The sequence below is a fragment of the Cinclus cinclus genome, chromosome 3, assembly GCF_963662255.1.
Source record: "Cinclus cinclus chromosome 3, bCinCin1.1, whole genome shotgun sequence".
Classification (NCBI taxonomy): Eukaryota; Metazoa; Chordata; class Aves; order Passeriformes; family Cinclidae; genus Cinclus; species Cinclus cinclus.
Window position 1 is genome coordinate 48,654,739 of NC_085048.1, and position 20,317 is coordinate 48,675,055.

The 20,317-nt window shown below is 38.8% G+C and overlaps 1 protein-coding gene across 1 annotated transcript in view; it reads right to left on the minus strand.

Moving 5' to 3' along the window:
* Nucleotides 1-2,840: 2,840 nt before the first annotated feature.
* The window catches only part of CEP85L (centrosomal protein 85 like), a 102,318-nt gene continuing 84,841 nt past the window's right edge, over nt 2,841-20,317 (minus strand). The window contains exons 5-13 of the mRNA XM_062488757.1: nt 14,953-15,070; nt 12,753-12,929; nt 10,929-11,081; nt 10,503-10,657; nt 8,823-8,940; nt 8,459-8,509; nt 4,684-4,791; nt 4,087-4,300; nt 2,841-3,004 (exon numbers count right to left, since the gene is read on the minus strand). Coding sequence (XP_062344741.1) covers nt 2,841-3,004; nt 4,087-4,300; nt 4,684-4,791; nt 8,459-8,509; nt 8,823-8,940; nt 10,503-10,657; nt 10,929-11,081; nt 12,753-12,929; nt 14,953-15,070 — 1,258 coding nt within the window. The remainder of the gene's footprint in view (nt 3,005-4,086; nt 4,301-4,683; nt 4,792-8,458; nt 8,510-8,822; nt 8,941-10,502; nt 10,658-10,928; nt 11,082-12,752; nt 12,930-14,952; nt 15,071-20,317) is intronic.

Here is a 20,317-nt window from a genome sequence, read left to right on the forward strand (position 1 = left end):
TACAACAGGTCAAATTTTAAGAAATCAAAGCAAAGTACTTTATCGCTGTAAATAATCAATTGGTAGTCTGCATCTTTGGCTCACACATCCATCATTTATCTCCCTACTTTAATTTGACTGAGGCAGATAAACTCAGGGGGTTTTAAAATCAAGTGCTTTCAAGTCTACATAAATATTACAGGTTCTGTAACAAAAAACATTAAACCACAAGACTACAGCACTGCAAACAAAAGTATTATGAATAAAATGGGATCTCCTCCCAGAGAGACTTTCAACTAATTCTTGAAGAGCATAAATGGTCTGAAGTGCTTGGCAAATATAAACTACTGATCTCAACTTTGCAGTACAGTATCACCATTTAACAGGAGGGACGGTGGAGAAATACCAGCCAAGTGACAAGCTTAATAGTTCAAAGGGACTAAAAATATCTCCTGCTTCCCTCTATTTGCTCCATTAAACTCCTTGTTATTTCTATCAAATGTACATAAATGTAGGTTTTGGTGATTTTTTTATAAGTACAACATTGCCATCTAAGGAAGCAACAATGTGCAAGTCGTGTGTTTCCTCTCTCCCTAATATTTCTAATTTATTATCTGAAATGCTGTAGTTGAATTCTGAAAGGAGACAGATGCCCTAAACTAAAGACCACTGCAGGGGCGAACCCAACCAACCACACCAGAGGAAAGAGCTGAAGCTTTAGTCACAAAAGCCAGCACTGTCAGAGGCACAGCAAACTGTGCAAGCCCATTGGTACAAAGATCCTTGTTTTCAGTTTTGCACTAGTATAAAGTATACCTTTGATGTAGCAAGTGTGTATTAATGTGGAATTAATATGGTTAATGAGCTACCAGAATAAATCATTCCTTTAGATAACAACCATGGATCCATTTGCAGTCTAAGAATGCAGATTAGTTCAGAACATCTTTCCCCCACTCATAGCAGAACTTGTCATATCAATGAGAAGAGCACAGTTATACTTCCAGCTCCACCTGCATCACACCACTGAGAAGGGCAAGGAAGACTGGAGCAAATTATTCCCTGATGGAGAGACTGAAGTGTGCCTACAGAAAGAGCACAGAAATTTAAAATAAAACAGCCTCTTTTTTTTACTTGAAGTAGACACTAGTTAACTTCACTTGAGATTATATCTAGACACTGTTTTAGTGCTCACAGGAGCCAAACCAGTCAGATTAATCTATCTGATAACACGACGTAGCAGTAATATAAATAGCAACAGTACTATTTTTTCACAAATTAGTCCAAGTCTAGTTTCAGGATAGAGAAAACTGTCAAATAAATAAATTCATACAGCTAAAAACAATTAAACCACTAAATTATAGAAACAACATTAACTGTTAAACAATTAACAGACAGCAAAACATCACCAAATCAGAAAAGTGAAGATATTCACTTTTGCCATAAAAATGTTACCTTAGAATTAACTTGGTTCAAATTGCTAAGCTTTCCAAGAGATTTCTGCTGTTATCCCCACTCCAGATCAGTTGAGTGACTTGCACCTTCAGGCATCTGAAGCCTTCTTGCAATACCATACAAGTAAGTGATGCACATATTTTTCTTTATAGTCTGATTTAAAAGTGGTTTTGCTCTTTGCAAGTTTTTGTTTCCTTCAGTTAAATACTATTTTCCATCATGTATAACTGTGCAGCTAACTTGCAGTGATGTTCCTGGAAATGTCATCTGTCCCACAGGAGATAAACAGCACTGCCAAGAGACACTCATTGAATCAGCTATGGAACATGAGCTTACTATTTTATGTAACTGCTTCCTACAGCTACATAAAATGGAGAAATCAAGATTTCACAAAAAATGTGGAAAGTTTTTCAGTCCTCAGATAACCAAGTACTTTATACTGCTAACTGGAAACATTCTGTTTCAAGCCTTAATTTTGCCAAGGGTCAAACACCCTTTTTGTAGCTGTAGTAAAAATGGCTGAGGTGGTGCACCACCTTACCAGAGGCCTTCAGGAACAAAATACAGCAACATTTTGAAATGGAAAGGACAAAAGGGAAAGAATAAGTAAAATACAGTTGTTGATTCTTTGGGGGGCTTTTTCTTATAGCCATGGAGTATGCTGCAGTTTTATGTCTTACAGCTTCTCTGGTTGTCACAGACTTTGTACTATTGAAACATCTTACAGCAACGTGAGAGTGCTTTACACAATCTGATACAGCTATATTTTATGGACTTGTTTGCATAAAGGAGTTAAACCTGGGGTTTTTCTGCTACTGGACAAACAAGGTAGACATCCATTACTAAAAACATCTTTCTTATATCCTAATTTTTGACAGCTTGGAGAGCAATTACTTTTTGACTGCTCCAAGATTGTTCTAGTTGCAATTCTTAGAGTGAAGTGCAGTGGCAGAAGCCTCTGGCTTCACCATGTACAGCCAGACATACACATGCATAGGTTCTTTGACCCTCTCCCCTAAGATCTGAACTCAGACAATGCCACACAAACCCTTGATGAAGGAAAGGACTGAGAGTTGTAGCAGCATGGCTGTTCTGAAGCTCTGGTTCCAAAAAATAGGCAAAGTAATAAAAATGAGCCCAAATGAAGGAAACAGAGCGTCCAACTGAATCATTCTTCACAGCTTGTTCCTACATTCAGTAGTTTGGAGAAAAAATTTCTTGCAGTTTGTACCACTGTTCACACGACGACTGTCCCCCGCACACCAGACTCCCGAGATCAATTACAGGCAGCCCTCAGAGATGCGTGTCCAGTGCTATTTGCAGCCGTCCCATATGGCTCCTTAATGGAAATGCAAAGACCTGTGACACAGCAGGACCCACTAAGTAATTTGCTACAGGATGGAGTGTTGTCACTGAGTGATGCAGTTGTCCCCCATGTCCTGAGCGTAACGGTCCGACATCATAGTCCTTAACTCATCAATATCCTTCCGCAGCTGACAAACGTCCAAGAGCTTCTTTGAAAGGGTCTCTGTGCTGTGGTAATTTTCACTCTCTTCAGATGAACAGCTCAGTGCTGTGAAAAACAACACCCAAGGTTAAAGCTTCAGCAACTGTACCCTGTGAATACTGCAACAACTCATCTCCTTGGAAATAAGAGATGGGTCGCTTTAATTGCATCAAGACAAATCACGCTTCAGTGTGATGAAAAGTCTACAAAATGTGGCACCATGTGAACCTAAACTCAATTCAGAGCCCATTGGTGCTTCTCTGAAAGACATGCCTTTCTGTTTGCACCAACATCTAGACTTCCTGAATTCTGATGAATCAGAACAGCAGTGGAAAAAAATGGAGCAGCCATTTTCTAGAGACTTTGGGGGTTTTCTATAGCCACTCAGAAAAGAGAGCTAGCAGGTGTGTAGCAGCTCTTACTTTACCTTTCTACCTTGCTGATGGTTCAGTTCAGCAACCTGTCTACTTGATGAATTCTAATTAACATTCAGAAAACATCAGAACATGATACCTTCAGGTCAACAAAATCAGCTTCTTATAAGGAAAGACCTAACATAAACTTTGTCTGACTGATTTTAGGGTATGCTTCTCATTTCCTGGTTAAATTTAACAGCTTAGTAAATGCTGAAGACTAGATGAACAGCACAGGAGATGAAGTTACCAGGCACAAGGCTTATCCAAAACACCTGGACACCCTCACGCCCAAACCAGACCTATACACATTGAAAGAGTAGATGGATATTCCTATCACTTGACCCCAAGGGCTTTAAAACAAAAGCACAAGATGTGTTTAGCATCTGTTAACCCTCATAGTGACTACAGTGTGTCTCAGGAGAGACAGACACTTGGCTACACACCTTTCTTTTCTAGAGGAGTGATCATATCCATGACTGGGTCCACAGAAGAGCCAGCTACCTGCTCTCCTGACTTGGCAAGGACCTGTGTAGTCACATGCACTTAGTGGCCCAGAGGCATTAAGAGCCCAGCTTCTCTAGAGAGCTCCATGAGTTCATGCACCACTGCTCCATCTGCATAGCAAGGAGACATAAACTTGTCCAGCTGGCAAGTTCAAGCACCACATTAGCTAAACTGTTATTCCTTTGTGTCAAAACATTTATTAAACATTGGAAAGTCAACAGCACTTACATCTGATTCCCAGCAGTAAGGAAAGGTTAGGCTCCTTGCCCTGAGCTCTCTGGGTGAGAATACTGCACAGTGCTTTCAAGTCAAATAAGCAGTGGGACATTTCCTTGAACAACTGGTCTGCTACAGGCATCTTCTCAGATACTGGCTGCCTGGACTGCTCCACCAGCCGCATCTGCTCCTTCAGGCAGGCATTCTCTTCCACCAGTCTTTGGTTCTTTGTGAAAAGCAAATGGAAAAAGGGGGAAAGTTAGTCTGCAGCATTCACCGTAGCAGAAAATTTCAAGCCACAAAAAGTGCAATTCAAAACAATTAATTTCCAAACATATAATCAATATTTCTGTACCACTCCAAAGAATAACATACAGACAGCTTTTACATGGCTATTTCACATTATCATTACTTAGCCATCTTCAGCCTCTAAGTTCTCACTTCTTGAGGTAGGGTTGGTATGCATTACATACCTGCGTGGGAGCCAGGACATTTAAGTATGTAATTAAGTTCATATAGCCCTAGCAAGGGATGTTATAATCATTCCATAAGGTTCTTCCTGGCTCTGGTGTGGTCAAAGGGTTGGGTTACTGGTGCTATTTTACTTACTTCAGAAAGAGTCTTATTCAACTGCTCTATATGTCTTTCTTTTTCCTCAAGCTCATTTGTCATCTTCTGAATTATCAGCTTTTCTTGTGAAAGTTTCTCTTGCATAGACTGAAATGAATGAAAATACAGGTTATTGATCTTAAACAACAATAAATAAAAAACCCGCTGCATTATGTAATCACCTGCTGTCAATTCCCCAGTTTTCAACCACAAAGCTCAAACTGAGAAAACAGGAGATACTGCCAAAATGGAATTTTCAGGGTGAATTCAGCATAAGCACAGGTGCCTTTACTCTTGAAAGTACTCATATTTATTCCACTACTTGGCTTTTAAATCTGTAGGTATGTCTTTCCAGGTCATCTGGCAAAGTTCAGAAAGAGGAATATTCAAGCTGTCTTATCTGAATACTAACAATGGATTGAGACTATATAAACTCCTGGTGCTTTCAAACAGAGAGATCTCTTCAGATGTGACTTGCCACCCATAAGATTTAGCAGACTGATGAGAAGGCAGGAAGTAATGAGATGCAAGGCAGGCCCAACACTAAATGAAGTTTTTAAAGGCCTGGCTGGTCACAGAAGGTGTTGCAGCATTGATAAAATTTCCCTGCACATTCAGCTTGACACCACACAAGCAGTGGGGAGTCAGTACTCTGTCATACTCTTTTCAAAACTGGAAAAGGATGTTGCTAACATTTACAGACTTAATGTGGATTAAAAACCCCCCAACACTTTATTTTCATGTCAGCAGTAAGAACGAGCAGGCAGAACCCAGATATGATTACTTGTTTTTAAAACCATTTTCATATACTTGATCTGCTGCTCTTTTTACCCACAGCATGCCCCTCAAAAGGAAGTGCTGAAGTAACGTGTATCCTAAAGATAAGCTCTTTGAGAAAGCACAGTTACACACTCCAGTGGGAGGAAGGAGGCAAAGGAAACACCCTGGGCCAGGAGAGGGCAGGAAATAACAGCTTCAGGCATTTCCTTTGCGTGCTTACAGATGAGCAGAACCTGAAGTGACGTTGAATCATTGGCTTTAGTTCTTTAGAAACATTATCTACTGAGAAAAATAGCCATTACTAGGTTGGACTGAAGGTTCTTCTACCTCCATTTGTGGCATACAGATGCCATACTTTAGAAACATGAAATGAAGAGGGCAATGCAGTGCCAAAAACACCCTCCCAGCTTCCAAATATCTTCCAATTTTAACAGTTGGAAGATATTTGGAATTATCTTCCACTTTGATGAAGATCAAGTTCAGGGACACCCAGTGCCCCAACCATGATAGATGCATTAGGACTACCACTTACATGGTTCATGTCAAAAACAGACAAAAAAGGTTTGACTGTGCAGCCTTCTGGAAGGGCTGAGGTGGAAGGGAAGACAGCATAACCTTCCCCAGTGTATTTTCAGAATGACATCTGCCACTAAATTTTACATGACACTGCAAACTAAGCAAAAAAACCCCTTTTAGAATATTCCAAGCAATGCACATGTTCAGCTCAAGAATTGCTCCATGTAATGGGAACTACTAGAAGTAGAAATCAGTGTTTATTTTTAAAAAATGCAGCTAAGAGCTATCATTCTCTGTTACCCTCATCTTAAAACACAGAAAAAGCACATGCGCTTAACTGCTTGGCTGACATATAGTGCTAAGATTTCCATGTTTCTCATGGTACTATGAATTCTCCATACTTCACCCCTAAATTCTTCCATATGCTTCCTGAAGTTATAATTTGGTGGCAATATTCCCAGCCTGGCACAGTTGGGGTTTATTGTGACTGACAAGATTGTTGACAGATGTACAGATGTACTTTGGGTAACATAGGCACTGTACAATCTGACTTGCTTCTACTCTCTTTTTGTACCAAAACTGTAAGTTTTGTGATATTTAAATTAATCATACAAATATTAACTTATTTTTTAAAACACCACTGCCATCTACAATCTTTCTCTTTCTAAAGATGCACAATATATGCAGCACAGCATCTTGCCAAGACCAACCAAAATTTTAATCCCTCTCATTCCAAACAACAAATCAACGAAGTAAAACCTTACAAGAAAGATCAAAATAATTTCACCATGATTATGAGCAAATAGAAACTAACACTGCTTTATACAGCTGCTGTTCGAAACAGAATTTGTTTTCAGCTTGCAAGGTAAAAACAATGAACTGAAATACATTTTCAAGCATAAGTATACAATGTGGCAGAAGACAGGGAATAAAATTATATAATCTTAGCAGAAGATAAATTGCATCTCTGTGCTGATAAGGGATTTCAATTTCTAATGAACTAATTTTCAGTGCTTCGCAGGTCACAAGTATGAAGGCCAAGGAGATAAAGGATACAAAGAAGCTGCTATAGTCTACTAGTAATTTGAGGGCTGACACCATTTTCAAATCTTATTTTCTGTCCTTACATAAAATACCTCAGGAAGAAAAGTAAGAGAAATCCTGGAGAACAGAACAGTATCCTGTTCACAGACAGTTACAACTATTCAGCATTTCCCAGTCTAGCTCCCTATAGTCACGTCAGGCTAAGCACACAGAACACTGAAGATCACTGGTCTCAAGATAAAGGTGATGGTGAGAAAAAGACCAGAAAGTTCAGGAAACATGGAATGATTTAGGCTGATGACAATACACTTAGTGAGTTGTGCATGTCTCTGATAAGCACAACATATATATGGTGTATATATTTAAATAATCTTAACTACAAGAAGGGACAGAGAACTTAAAAAAGGTTATGAAGTTCAAGCTGAACTTCTTTTTAATTATATAACACCTGAAACAATGTTTGCCTGTATCAAGTTTTGCACATATCAGTCTGCTCCATGCAAACATCTCAGTTTGATAAAATAAATTTTCTTCAAACCTTGAGAAGCTAAGTAAGTCAATTTCCTTTTCAGTTAACATATGTACCTCATGTTGCAATTTAAATTCTCCTGCTGCTGCTCTACAGATACATTTCATACACTGCATCTAATCAAATACATGGTTGTTGACAGGAATCAGGCCTCCTATTTACCATGGCAGAAAAAGGAAGCAATGTAATGGTGGGAGACAATTTAATAGACAAATGACTTTCTAGGAGATGAATGTGGAAACTAGAGTTTGGCTTCAATATTTGCTGAAAACAGACGTTTGGGGGTTTTAAAATGCTTTTTCTATGGCAAGTAATATCTTCCTCTCTAAAAGCTGCATAACATTTATTTTTCTCCACAACAAACAGGTGTACACTGAGTAACTTTCAACACTCTGTTAATCAGATTTATAGAGCCACAGCTGACAACCTCTGCTGTCTAGAAAAATCTTTGGCTGCAAGCTGGGTGCCCAAGATCCACCAAGACAGCTAAGGTATCTAAGTGTCAGAAACCAGTTGAACAGGGTGAAGTCGAATGATTTAGAAAGGCACCTGTCTCTTCTAGCAGAACAATGAAGCCCCTAAACAACATTGCTTTTGTACTTTGGATGATGCACTAGACCAGCAGAATAAGGATGCGACATAGAAACAGTTTCTCACTTTTTGATGAACCAATGAAGTGCTAAACCACAGAGACATAGTGACTACACTATGAGCCTGCAAGAGAACATGGGTTGACTACAGTCCATCTGTAAGATTAAGATTTTCTCTTTTGAAAAACCTTAGTAAGGTTTTTCCCCCTTTGATTGCTATTCAGAAAGATAAAACATTAAAATTCAACTTCAGCAATGTTACTCTTAGGAACTAAAAATATACTCAGTAAACAACAGAATATACACTCTTCCTTACCTGCATGTCCAGAAACAGTCCAGTTATCTGATTTTGTTGATTGTCTATGACCTAAAATATAAAATTGAACAATTTAGAAGGCTTGAATCTCTTCAGATCGTTGTCTAAAAACCAGCCTACAGGTGTGCAGACATAGATTCTAAAGAGCAGCTTCAGAAACACAAATGACAAGACAGCTCAACTCTCACAGAACACAAAATTCATGCAAAATCAATGTTGTGAACAGAGACAGGCAGGTCTTGAAAAGTCATCTGAATTAGCAACAAATATGTAATTCTTTAGTGAGATATTAATTTCTAAATTTAAAAAAAAAAAGCAGGATTTAAAGTTAAAGATGCCACCACCAGATTATTTGCAGACTAACCTTACTGGCTTTCTCATTCTTCTCTTTGAGACATTCATTCTCACTCTGAAGCTGTTTTGTGTCCAACATAGGAAGCCGGATACCATCCTCCAGGCATTTTTCTACCTTCTGTTGTAAACTGCCATTCAGCATGAAAGAAAAGATTAAGTGGGCTAATAGAAACAAGAAGTTTGTGTGTTCTAGGAAGAAATTAGAAACTTGCAGCATCTGGCCAACCAGAACTGTAAAACTGTACCTAATAGAATCCAGCCTTATGAAAGAGCATACAATTCATGCAACAACAGTGCATGAATGATGCAAAAACTCTGAACTACTCAAGTTGCCATAGCATTGATGAGGCCAGATTCATGCAGATGAATGCAGGTTTTATCTGCCATACTCTGTGCTGAGTGGCCCAACAGGCACAGCTCCAGCAGTACCATGTAGGAAGAGAGGGCAGGGAGGAGCAAAGCAAAGCTTTGCAGTGCTCATAGTTGCTCTGTGCTACTGGGTGAGGCAAAACATAGATCAGAGGCATCTGTGAGTCTTCACAGCTTTGGGAGCTTTTAAATTAGATTGTCTAACTGGGGCACATACAACTTGAAGTAGAGTCCAGAATCAGACGCTGTGCCCTGTGCTGGTGGCCCATCTGTCACACCCTCTGTGACTTGTAATGGGGAGCCCAAGGCCATTTCAGCCAGGAATGCTCCTACACAAGGACATGGCCTTCAGACCCTCCATTGCTCAACTCAACCCATACGTGTAGCTACAGCCTCTGTCTGCTCACCTTCTCTCAGAAAGGAAATACACTGTGTTAATCTTGCTGTCTAATTTAGAAACCACAGGTCACTCCAACTATTTGCAGGCTTTCAGAAAAGGCAGAATGATCCTCCTCTAGATTATGAGAGCACCAAGGCCTTCCATTGGTAAGATGGAAACAATGTGTCAACAATTTGGCTGGCAAGGTGTCCCAGTCAGCTCTCCTTTCATCATGGAAAGCTTTCAGACTCCTGTGGCATGCACCTTCACCCAATGCAGGGACAACAAACGGCAGGAACATCCACAAATATTTAAAAGTGATTCTCCCCTTTTTCCCTCTTCCCTTTAACTAAAAGAAAAATTGCTTAAGTAAGTCCCCTGATCTAAAATGGAACATAGTAACAAATTCTCCATGTCTTACCTGGATATTCTTGGATACCTATCCCATATGTTTTCTCATACTTAGGCGAGTTCAATGACAACATATTAGCTAGAGCTAAATTTCCTTGTAAATATCTGCACCTTTGATGAAAAGGTAAGAAATAGCTGGAATTTCTTGAAATCTTTGACCCTTCCCTGATATACCCATCAGCCAATATCCAATTTTTCCACAGCTCATGACAAGATCAGTTATTAAATAGCCCTACTGACTGCTTCTATACAATGTTCCTTTCTCACACAAGTTTGTTCCCTCCTCTATCTGCCAACAGATTATGCTATTGCTGGAGTATCCCATATCCTTAAAGATAGATAGCAAAGAACACCCTATGCTCACTCTTCTCTGTGGTCTTAATTACAACTTGCAACAAAGCAATTTTTAAAACCCTTACCATAAAAAATTATTAGCATTTTAATAGATTAAGGCATTAAATAGCATTGGATCTTGACATCAGGTGGGGAAGCACACCCATTGCAAGGCACAGCCTGAGTAGCTGTTCATACCTCTGCACTGTTGTGACCAGCTCTTTTTCTTTTTTCTTCTGAGATGCCAGCTGTAATTCTCTCTCTCTGCACTGCGACCGGGCCTCTCCAAGCTTCTTTTCCAACTCAGCCACATTTTCTTGAAGTTGCTTGTTCTTCTCTTCTAGAATTTGCAGCTAACACAAGATTACATTAGTTAGACAGTGTCACACCAGCAGAAAGCCTTGTGTCAGACCACAGCAGTGACCTGCTGTATAGTTTCACACCTGTCTGACTGTGAGAAATCCTAATACCTACAGTGCCTTCTAAAAGACTAAAATACATCTCTTTCTAAACGTAAGGGCAAAAAAAAAAAAAAAGAGATTTTGAAACAGCAAAATATTTGAGAACATATATTAGGGAGCTTACTTATATTTTAAAATGTAAAACAAACCCCCTTTACCTTACCTGTTTAGTCTGCCCTTCTATATCATCGAGCGTTGGAAGGTCAGCCAGGTATTTTTCTAAGGTTTCAATTCGTCTTTGTTTTTCTTTGTTTTGCTCAGACTCTTTCTGGCATTTCTTTTTCAGGCTAGTAATATATCGGTCTCTAGTTTTAAGCTATAAGGAAGAAAGAGTACATGTTTTATGATAATAGTAAAAAATAAGCCTTCTTTGGAAGCAGAGGCTGTTAACTCTCCAAGAATTGTACTATCAGCTGCATGAAAGACTTGGCTAAGAGCAGGAAATAAAAATTAATAATCCCAACAGCTTCAAGTTATAGGCCCACCTGTGTCCTCAAGCCACATTTGCTTCACCTCTGCCCAGAGCAATCCATGTGCCTTATGAAGTGAAAACACAAACGGTTCAACACTTAAAATACTGTTAACTGTTTCACCCACTGCGATGTTCATATGCAACAAATAATCAGAATATATTTTAGCTCGTCTGGACTAGGAAAACAATTTAAAACGTGAAGACCAAGAACTTAATCTACCAACAATGGAAGCCAAAACCCTGACTTGATGCAGTCTGACAATCACATCAGAGGACATCATATCAGAATAGTTGCTTTCTTAAACACCTTTTCTACAGGCACCTTAATTTTCCATAAGCCTGGATAAGACTTTTTGTATTATGTTAAATTTGTTCGTATTTCTGGTACTTCTTTAGCTTTATTACCTAGATCAAAAAAGTGGAAAGAAAGGCAGGAAAAAACAGTATTTTCCACTGCCTCCCCCTGCCCTCTGTCTCCTTGAGAGCTTTTTGTTCAGTGCATAGAATGGACGGGTGTTAAGGGGCAAATCGGGACTGTGCAGTGAACCAGCGTCCAACCTATAGACCATGCTGCTAACACAAGCACTGCTGCACAGGTCCCCACCACTGCCACTGCCTGCCATCTCCTACACAGTGAGGAATCCAGACAGGAAAAGCTTACAAAGGAGGAAGCAGCAGGATCCAATTCCTGCCCTTCCTGCCTCAGTAAAAAGCGTACTGAGGGTTCACAGGAAATGGTAAGGCAGAATTTTGAGATGAATTATGCATTCTTCTTTGTCTTCCCACCCGATACTTCACTGTACCACATTGCTTGTATCTCTTGAACCTGATATAATATAAATTAAGCCCAGTAATTACAGAAGATGAGGTAACAGTGACAATGTATCCCTAAAACATTAATTAGGGACCCTTTGGTCAATGGCACATTCCTGCTTGCAGTAAAGAAAGGCTGTGAGTACATTCAAAACTACTCCCAGGAATTCCTTAAGCCAGCAAAGAAATCCTTTGTCAAAACTGTTCCGAGAGCACAGCTGTCTTTGTCTCAGACTCAAGACCACTCTGCATATCCTAAGAAAACTACAAGGGAATCACTCCTGCTAAATAGGCATAAACAGGCTGGCAAGTGCATCTCAAAACTTGAGGACCACATTTACAATCCATGCTAAAAATAAGGATTTAATTTTCACAATCTATGTTTTTAAATAATACTTTATTTAAACACTACAAGCTACAAGAATGAGCAGGTTTCCCCCCCCCCCAAAGCTTAACAGATACCTAATTAAAACTGCTACCATGACTACCATTTTACCTAGTATCACTTTCTAGGATGTATACCCTGCAAGTCCAGATTTATCCATTACCAACACCTGAAATCATTAATTTCCTTTTTCTATCATGGATGGTTTAGTAACCTTTTGAAAATAACTCAGACATCCATATACCGAGTTGCTTTCTAGCAAACATATGCTGCTGCAATAGTGACAAAAAGAAATGTGGAACAGGAAAGACACTTACTTTCTCCTCCATCTTCTTTTTCTCCTCACTAGATTTGTTTGAAAGTTGTTTCACAATTTCACTGAGTTGCAATTCCTTGTTCTCAGCTGCTGCAATCTTTCGCTCAAGCTCCTGGAGGTGGGATGCTGATATTTCTGAAATGTGGGGTTGCAGTGGTGTGCTCTCATACTGTGGTTGCTTATGAAAAGAAATAAAATAATCATGCAAATGAACACACACACCACTGTGTACTTGAACTGCAGAGCAGAAAACAGTCCTGCATTTTTTTAGCTGTCAGGAAGGGTGGGGTTTAATTTTTCAAATGTTGAAATACATGGCAACAACATGTGTTTCAGGAATCTGAAACAAAAAGACAAAGAAGCTGGACACCTTTACACTCATTAGAAATGCACAAGAACATTTGTTCTTGAACATTTGTGGCTACTTTCCTCCTCAGATTTATGGAAGATGTGCAATCCCAAAATAAATCCCTATAAATGCAGATAAAAAGCGTTTCCAAACAAATCACTGCCACTGCCTTATCATACCATCTCCTGGGAAGAAAAACACTTTAAAATTGCTATGAATATACTGAAGTAAGGGACACTTCAGTCTCAAGACCCTCCTAAAGCAGAACATCAGTACTAGTCAAAGCTTAGAGCTATCTCTCCTGGGTACAGGAACAAGCCTGAGACTAGACCAACAGACAGAAGGCAGGTCTCCTATCTTTTGTTCTGTTTACCAAAACTTCCATCTCCACTGCCCAGAGACAGACAAACACAAAATGGAAGTTGGCTGAATGTGGCATGAAAAAGGAGATACATCCCATTAGGCTTTCAATTTCAAGATCCTTTCAATAACATTAATTGGTTATCTTTAAAAATACAGTATGTATAATTTCTTTAAGTAGTGACATTCCTTCAGCAAAGTATTAAGAGATTAAAACCTTCATTAAACTACATTTGTTTTTATAAATTTGTCTTATAGAAGGCAAGCAGAAATCCATATACATTATAAACTTCCAAGTTTCATTAAATTATGAAAGAGGAATGCACCTGCTGCTTTATTTGAAGCATAACACACTAAGATATATGCACTAAAATTTCAGTTTCTGTGATATTGTTTTCTTTGTTTGCCAGAGTTTTTTGTTTGAATCTTCTCTCCTACCCGCCCCCCCTCAAAATTCTTAACCTAGACAGATTTTAAAATATTTTGTAAAATAACATCAGTAAGCAACAAAAGCTTAGACATTCCTAGATGTCTCAAAAAGTCTCTGTATACCTAAATTTGCACTGAGGCTCCACTTGAATTTCTCTGCTGTCACACAAACCACAGTCTCACCTGATGTACAGCTGTGTTATTCCAAGAACACAAATAATGCCATGCTGAAGTATCCTAGCTGAGAGCCTAGTGCAGTGTTTGTGAAAGAAAAAGATAAACATAATAAAAGAGGGACAGAAAAGCTATTTCTCTGCATATCTGCCTTTAACAATCCCTTGCTGCATTTCCTTTTAGATATGCCAAGGCCTGGAGATGGAATTTGCGTGCTATAAACAGTCACAGTCCTCACACTGATCTGCCTTTCTCAGTGAACCTTTGCAACCTCATCCTTATGCTACTTGACACCTGTGCAAGGTAGATGAAAACTACGACAAGTATATTCAAAATAGCACCAGACATTCCCTTTCAGACTAAATGCTCCTCCCTAGGAGTACTAGCCCATGTCCTTTTCAAGTGTCTTGTCAAAAGGTATTCCACCAGTCTGTTTGCCTTCTCATATCTCCTCCATCTACTCTATCCATAAAGTCTAACCATATAGCCAGAAGGGCAGTAGCTCCTCCTCTTCAGAAAATCTCTTGTTAGTTATTTTCTGATACTCTCCTATTGAACCATTTTTTTTCTCCGACTATCTCCCTGTAGGACTACCATACATATATGCTGTTAAACTCTTATAGTGTCACAACCCCTCACTGCTATCTCATTTTTTATCAGACTTCAACAAGTATATACAAGATTTTAAAAAAACTTAGATTTCTGCAAATATAAGGTGAACGACAACACTTAGAAGGTCTTCTCTACACAATTCGCAGCTACGCAATTACACAGCCATCAATAATCACAAAAGCTCTACACTCTGGCCTGCAGAAAATTGTGAAAATGCTTTTAGGTGCCAGTTACTGGGCTATAGAAAGGTTTGCTGAAAGAAAAGTATTCATCCTACCTGTAAGTTAGTCAGGTATGGATCTTCACAGTTCACAAGATGGCTCAGTCTTGCATGTTGAGCTCGTATTTCATTCTCCCTTATCTTCTGATGTAAATTGTTAATTTGCTGATTTTGCCTGTAATACACAAATTTAATTTGGAAAAAAAAAAAGGAATGGAACCGAGATTAAAAAACAGAGATCTTAGGACTTATATTGATGAACAATTAACATTAACAATTAACACTGAATATCATTTACAATCGTATTCAACTATCCAGTATCTACGCTAGCTGTGGGCTTTTTCCCACTGCAGCCAGACTGAAACTGTAGAAATATGATTTGAAAACTCTATTCACTGTGTGTGGGTTTAGGGAGGCTTCTGTTGCCTCTGCTGCTAGGGTTGGAAGTATAAGCAGGGAAAAGCATACAGAAAGCAAAACAAAACCAAACAAAAATGGCACCTTCATTTCATTTGGACTTTTCCTGCTTGGCCCCTCTCTTTACCAGAGCTGACTTCGGACAAAAGTTGAAGAGATTTACAAATCAAGGCAAACAGAAAAAACTTAAAAAAGAAAAGGCCATTATATAAGATAGTCAGCACAGTTTCCCTGCAAGGTCTTGTTTTTTGCTTTGCTTAAGACTTTCTCAATCAACTGCTTTACATAAGATGTACCTTCCTCTAGGGTAAAATACTGCTCTAAAATAAGTATCAGGCACCAACTGCTTGGCCAGTGTACAGCAGAAACAGTATCAGCATTGTGTCATTATTTAATTATAACACAAATTGTATCACTGTGTAAATCATGACTGCATTTGAACTAGGCAGGACTGCAGGGCTAACACCTGCCAGGTCTCTGCCCCAGCCCAAGTCACAGCCCCACGAGGTGTGCAGTAACTCTCCATGGAGCAACAGGCACCTCAAAACCTGACCCCAGAGTGGAGCTGTCAGCACCCACCAGAAACACCCAGAGACCTTCTCAATAAACTTAAAACCAATTTTGTACACTCTGGTAAATCTCACTTTTCCTTCTTTTTTTATCCTAGGATATATTTGCATGCAAGCATGATTTTTTTTTCTTTTTTTTTTTTTCCTCAGAGTTTCACCTGTAAGCATGGAGCATGACAGTATTTTCTGGAAACAATGATGCTGAACCCAGGTGACTAAACCCAATCTTAAGAGGAGTTAAACAGCAAATACTTGTTAACTTCAAGGGAAAAGACCTGCCTGTGCAAACACTGGAAAAGCAAATCCTGCAAAGTGTACAGAAAAACATTAAAATCTGTTGCTTTTTTTAAATTTGGAGGGTTATGTTTAGGAAGAGCATCTTGGAAACATTAGCACATGTACACAAAATATGCATTGTATAATCTATAAACTAACATGAAATATGTATTAGCTGAAAAGATGCCAACTGCAAATTTTAATAGCATGCCAAAATCCAGTGAGCTACTCACATTCTTCCAGCTAGTCATCAGCCAACTGTACCCCTATCATTTGGTTTACAAGAGGAATACCACATTTTAGCAATGTTGAATATGGTAAAGTTACACATTTCTCAGCTAGATGTGTTAAAGAAGACATGACAAGAACATGTTTTTTTTCCTGTTTCCCTATTTTTTATCTATAAAGAACAGCAATATTCTAAAACCAGTATATAAGTTGCCATTTGTTGGTACCTTAGAACAATTTATTAAACATGAATGAATAAGGAGCAAGCAAGTGAATGTATTTATGTGACTCCATAGCAAGTCTTAAAATATTTTGTATCAGCACAGGTGATTTTGATGCTTTGCTGCTCCCTCTAGAGACTGAACAAGTTTGTATGGTCAGTGGAATAAGGAGTATGTGACACCAGAAGACTGTGTACAACCATCTTTAAGATGGCACTACAAACAAAAATCTTACAACTTATTTTGGAAGATTAGGTAAAGGAATATGCTCTTAACTTGTAGGAGACCTTATAAAAGTCCAAGATTTATATAATCATATGAGAAAATATGAAGTCTTGATGACTTCATCAGGAAGTGTGTGCATGCCTGGTCACCAAGAATAAAATTATTTAGTATGAGTTATCCAAACTTATAGCTTGAACTGACGCAAATTTTCATTTTTTATCACCTTATTACTTTCTAGACAGAATTACTGAAATGTCACAGTTTTAAAATTATTTATGTGTTCTAAAATTTTTGTATCTACACACCCCTTGAATGCACTGCATGATTTTCTGCTTATGGCTGATTGTAATTTAGCAGTGTCTTCCTTCCCAGGCAGGATTTCAAGAGTCTGAACACTACAGCCTGGAGAATATGTTTTAAAATATTTTTGAACTACCAGTGTAGTTTGAACTACATTACCATATTTCCTTTCATAATCCTTTCCCTACCCAACCAAATCCCTATTGGAAAAAAGGTGAGGCAAGTTAATCCGAGGTGAGACAGAACACACGAGTTTAGCTAGCTTTCCTCTTTTCACTCTGCATGGAACTCAATCATTATATAACCTTGCCAACAAAACACACTAGAAATATTTTAAGGCTGTGTAGACCTCACAACTTCTTCACATAACTGCCTCTATGAAAACAACATTAACCTCATGGCACCCAGAAACAAGCATTTTGCTGCATAATCAGAGACTCCGAGCTTTATTTAAAGGGAATTTAGAAAGTTCAGTTGCTCTCAAAAACACAGGTTGCCTATTACAGTGGGAGCACTGTCCCCAGAAGCCTCCCTATTACTAACCTATCAACCCAGCACTTAAGGAAAGAAAAAACCAAATACAGTCAGCCTTTAGCATTTAGGTGGCTCCAAGTTTCTGTCAAGCTCCTCAACCTTTAGTGCTTTCAGAAGCCATCTGAGTACAAGTGGGCACAGGCTGTGTGGCCTGAGCTCAGGGCATTGGGGAACTTGACAGGAATCCAGCCTTCGGACTTCAGGGCACAGAAACCAGATCCCAGCTCACACATCTGGGTTTAGTGAAACTACTGTACCCAGGTACCATGGAAACTGCTTTCCTTCAGGACTTCCTTATTTTTACCCCATAAGTGAGTGCTAGAATTTTATGTTGACAGCAAAGGAAGAGTTGCTGGTGTACTGTGTGAGTCATGGCACTTTTCACATGGTTTCCTTCAGCCCCCCTGTCCAATTGCAAAAACCAGTATGTTACTTAAAGTGTCTGTCTTGACACATTGTTTCGCTTTACACTAAAGTAGCAGAGAATAGGAGGCAATACCCTAATCCAAAGTCATCAACCCACCAAAGGGACTCAGAGCTGACAATTTTGCTTAAAAAGAAAATAAATAAAAGTTAAAAAATTAAAAGAAATCAGAAAAGGCAGGAATAAAATCCATCCTTTTGGAAGGGACATTTTAGTGTTCCTTATTTAAATTGATCTTCCAGAACTGAATGGCATTCAAAGATGCATAAACTGTAAATATTCTATCCAATCAATTAATACAAACAAGAGACTAGTAACACTGTTTTCACAAAGACTTTTGACACATATCTTTCCAGTTGTCCCTCAAGGTGTAATATTATTTCCAGAAACTGGGGGCGGCAGAGCAGAAACAAACAGACAAAAATAGAATGCAAACTCCTCTCAAGGAAGGCAAAGACCATGTGGGTACACAGAAGACTGTTGCAGTTACCCACAGAAGAGTGCTGCACTGAAGACATCTTATCTTTTTCTTCAGGTGTAATGATTTTTTTTTTCTTCCTTTACAAGCTACTTGCTTGCTATATTTTAATTTTTTTTTTTTTAATTTCACTGATACACTGGACTATGCCTTTTCACCCCCTTTTTTGAACCTCCAGCCATAATTTATAAATAACCTGAGATCAAAACCTCCCTGTGCTTCTCAGAAGTACATTCTTTCTGAGGGGGCTCAGCAGAAGTAACAGGTTACCCAACACACAAGACTGAAGTGGTGACTACATGCTTGCTCTATGGCCTCCCCAACCAGCTTATACATCCCAGCTCCCACATGTTAGCTATTTACATTCTAGTTAGATTATTTATGGAAAGCCCTATTATTTTCACAAAGTAATGACTTTGGCTTACTTCCAGGTCTTATAAACATGCATTTTACTCCCTTTTCTTCCATTACCTTGAACAGTCTTTATTTTTGTAAATAAAATTTCAAGGCTTCAGCCATGTTTCACTTCTTCAGATCAATGATATTTTGTTAGGCACGAAAAGTTAAAATTCTGTCATGGCAGATTGTACCATTCCATTCTGCCTTTCCCAGAACTACCAACTATGACCCCTACATGAAATCCCAACACTAGAGAGTAGGCTACCAAAGATACTGATTCTGTGTAAGTATTTCCTTGGCATTTAAAGACAGTAGTATTCTTTATCTGTCTTTCTGCCTGCCACAGGTACTTCCATTCGTAATCCCCTCATCCTGTGACTCTACTTTCAAAGCTGTCTAGAATTCATAGGAACACTTCTGATACCACTTGACCCTAACTAAATCTATTGAAATGAGCAAAAAGAAGGCTAGAGCCATAACAATGAAGTATCAATGGGAAGAGGGGGAAGGTCTCTATTTTGATTCAATTGCAGTTCTGACCTTTAGCTCAAACAATCCCCTTTGAAAACTCAAGTCAGCACAGAGGATGTGGGACAGCACAGAACGGCAATTAACTCAATGTCGACAAGCCTGGACTGTCTTCAGAGACCAGCACTAACAAACTGCTTAATACACAAACTGCTTCTCCTTAAGTCTCAAAAATATTTGCATGACATAACTGACATTCACATAATTTTCTCACATTCACGCAGGACAAGTGTGGACACATGCTTACACAGACACTCACGTGTCCATTTGTCTGGAAATAAACCGTATTTCTTGGATCTTGGACCAGCTCACCCATTCTCCACAAGCCCATCTTACTCCTTACTTACTCTAACATGAAAGAGCCTTTAGAAACCCACATCTGCCAGAGAAGCACTTTGCTCCCTTCCCAACTTCTAAGTTATTCTTCTTAACTTTAATTTTTAAATTAGCACAAGCTGAAGTCCTATACTCCAAGTCAAGAAGTATCAGTATCTTCAAACAACACTACCTTTTTAAGAAAACAAATTACAATTGATGCTTACCTTCAAAAGTCACAAGTTAGCAAGAATTTGCTGCTTTAGGTGAAAATGTCTGAGCAGATTTCTTCAGAATCAGGACATAAAGTAAAATACAACATGGATCCCTCTGTATGACAGATATAATTAATTCCATACTGCAGCTGGAAGTACCCTGCTTTATTTTGTAGCTTAAGAAGTTGGACACAACTGTTTATATCCCTTTGTTTTAGAGGTACAATCCCTTGGGACCAGAAGTCCAAATGTGCAGAGTACTGATAGGGAAAGAGATCCTTAGTACACACAGT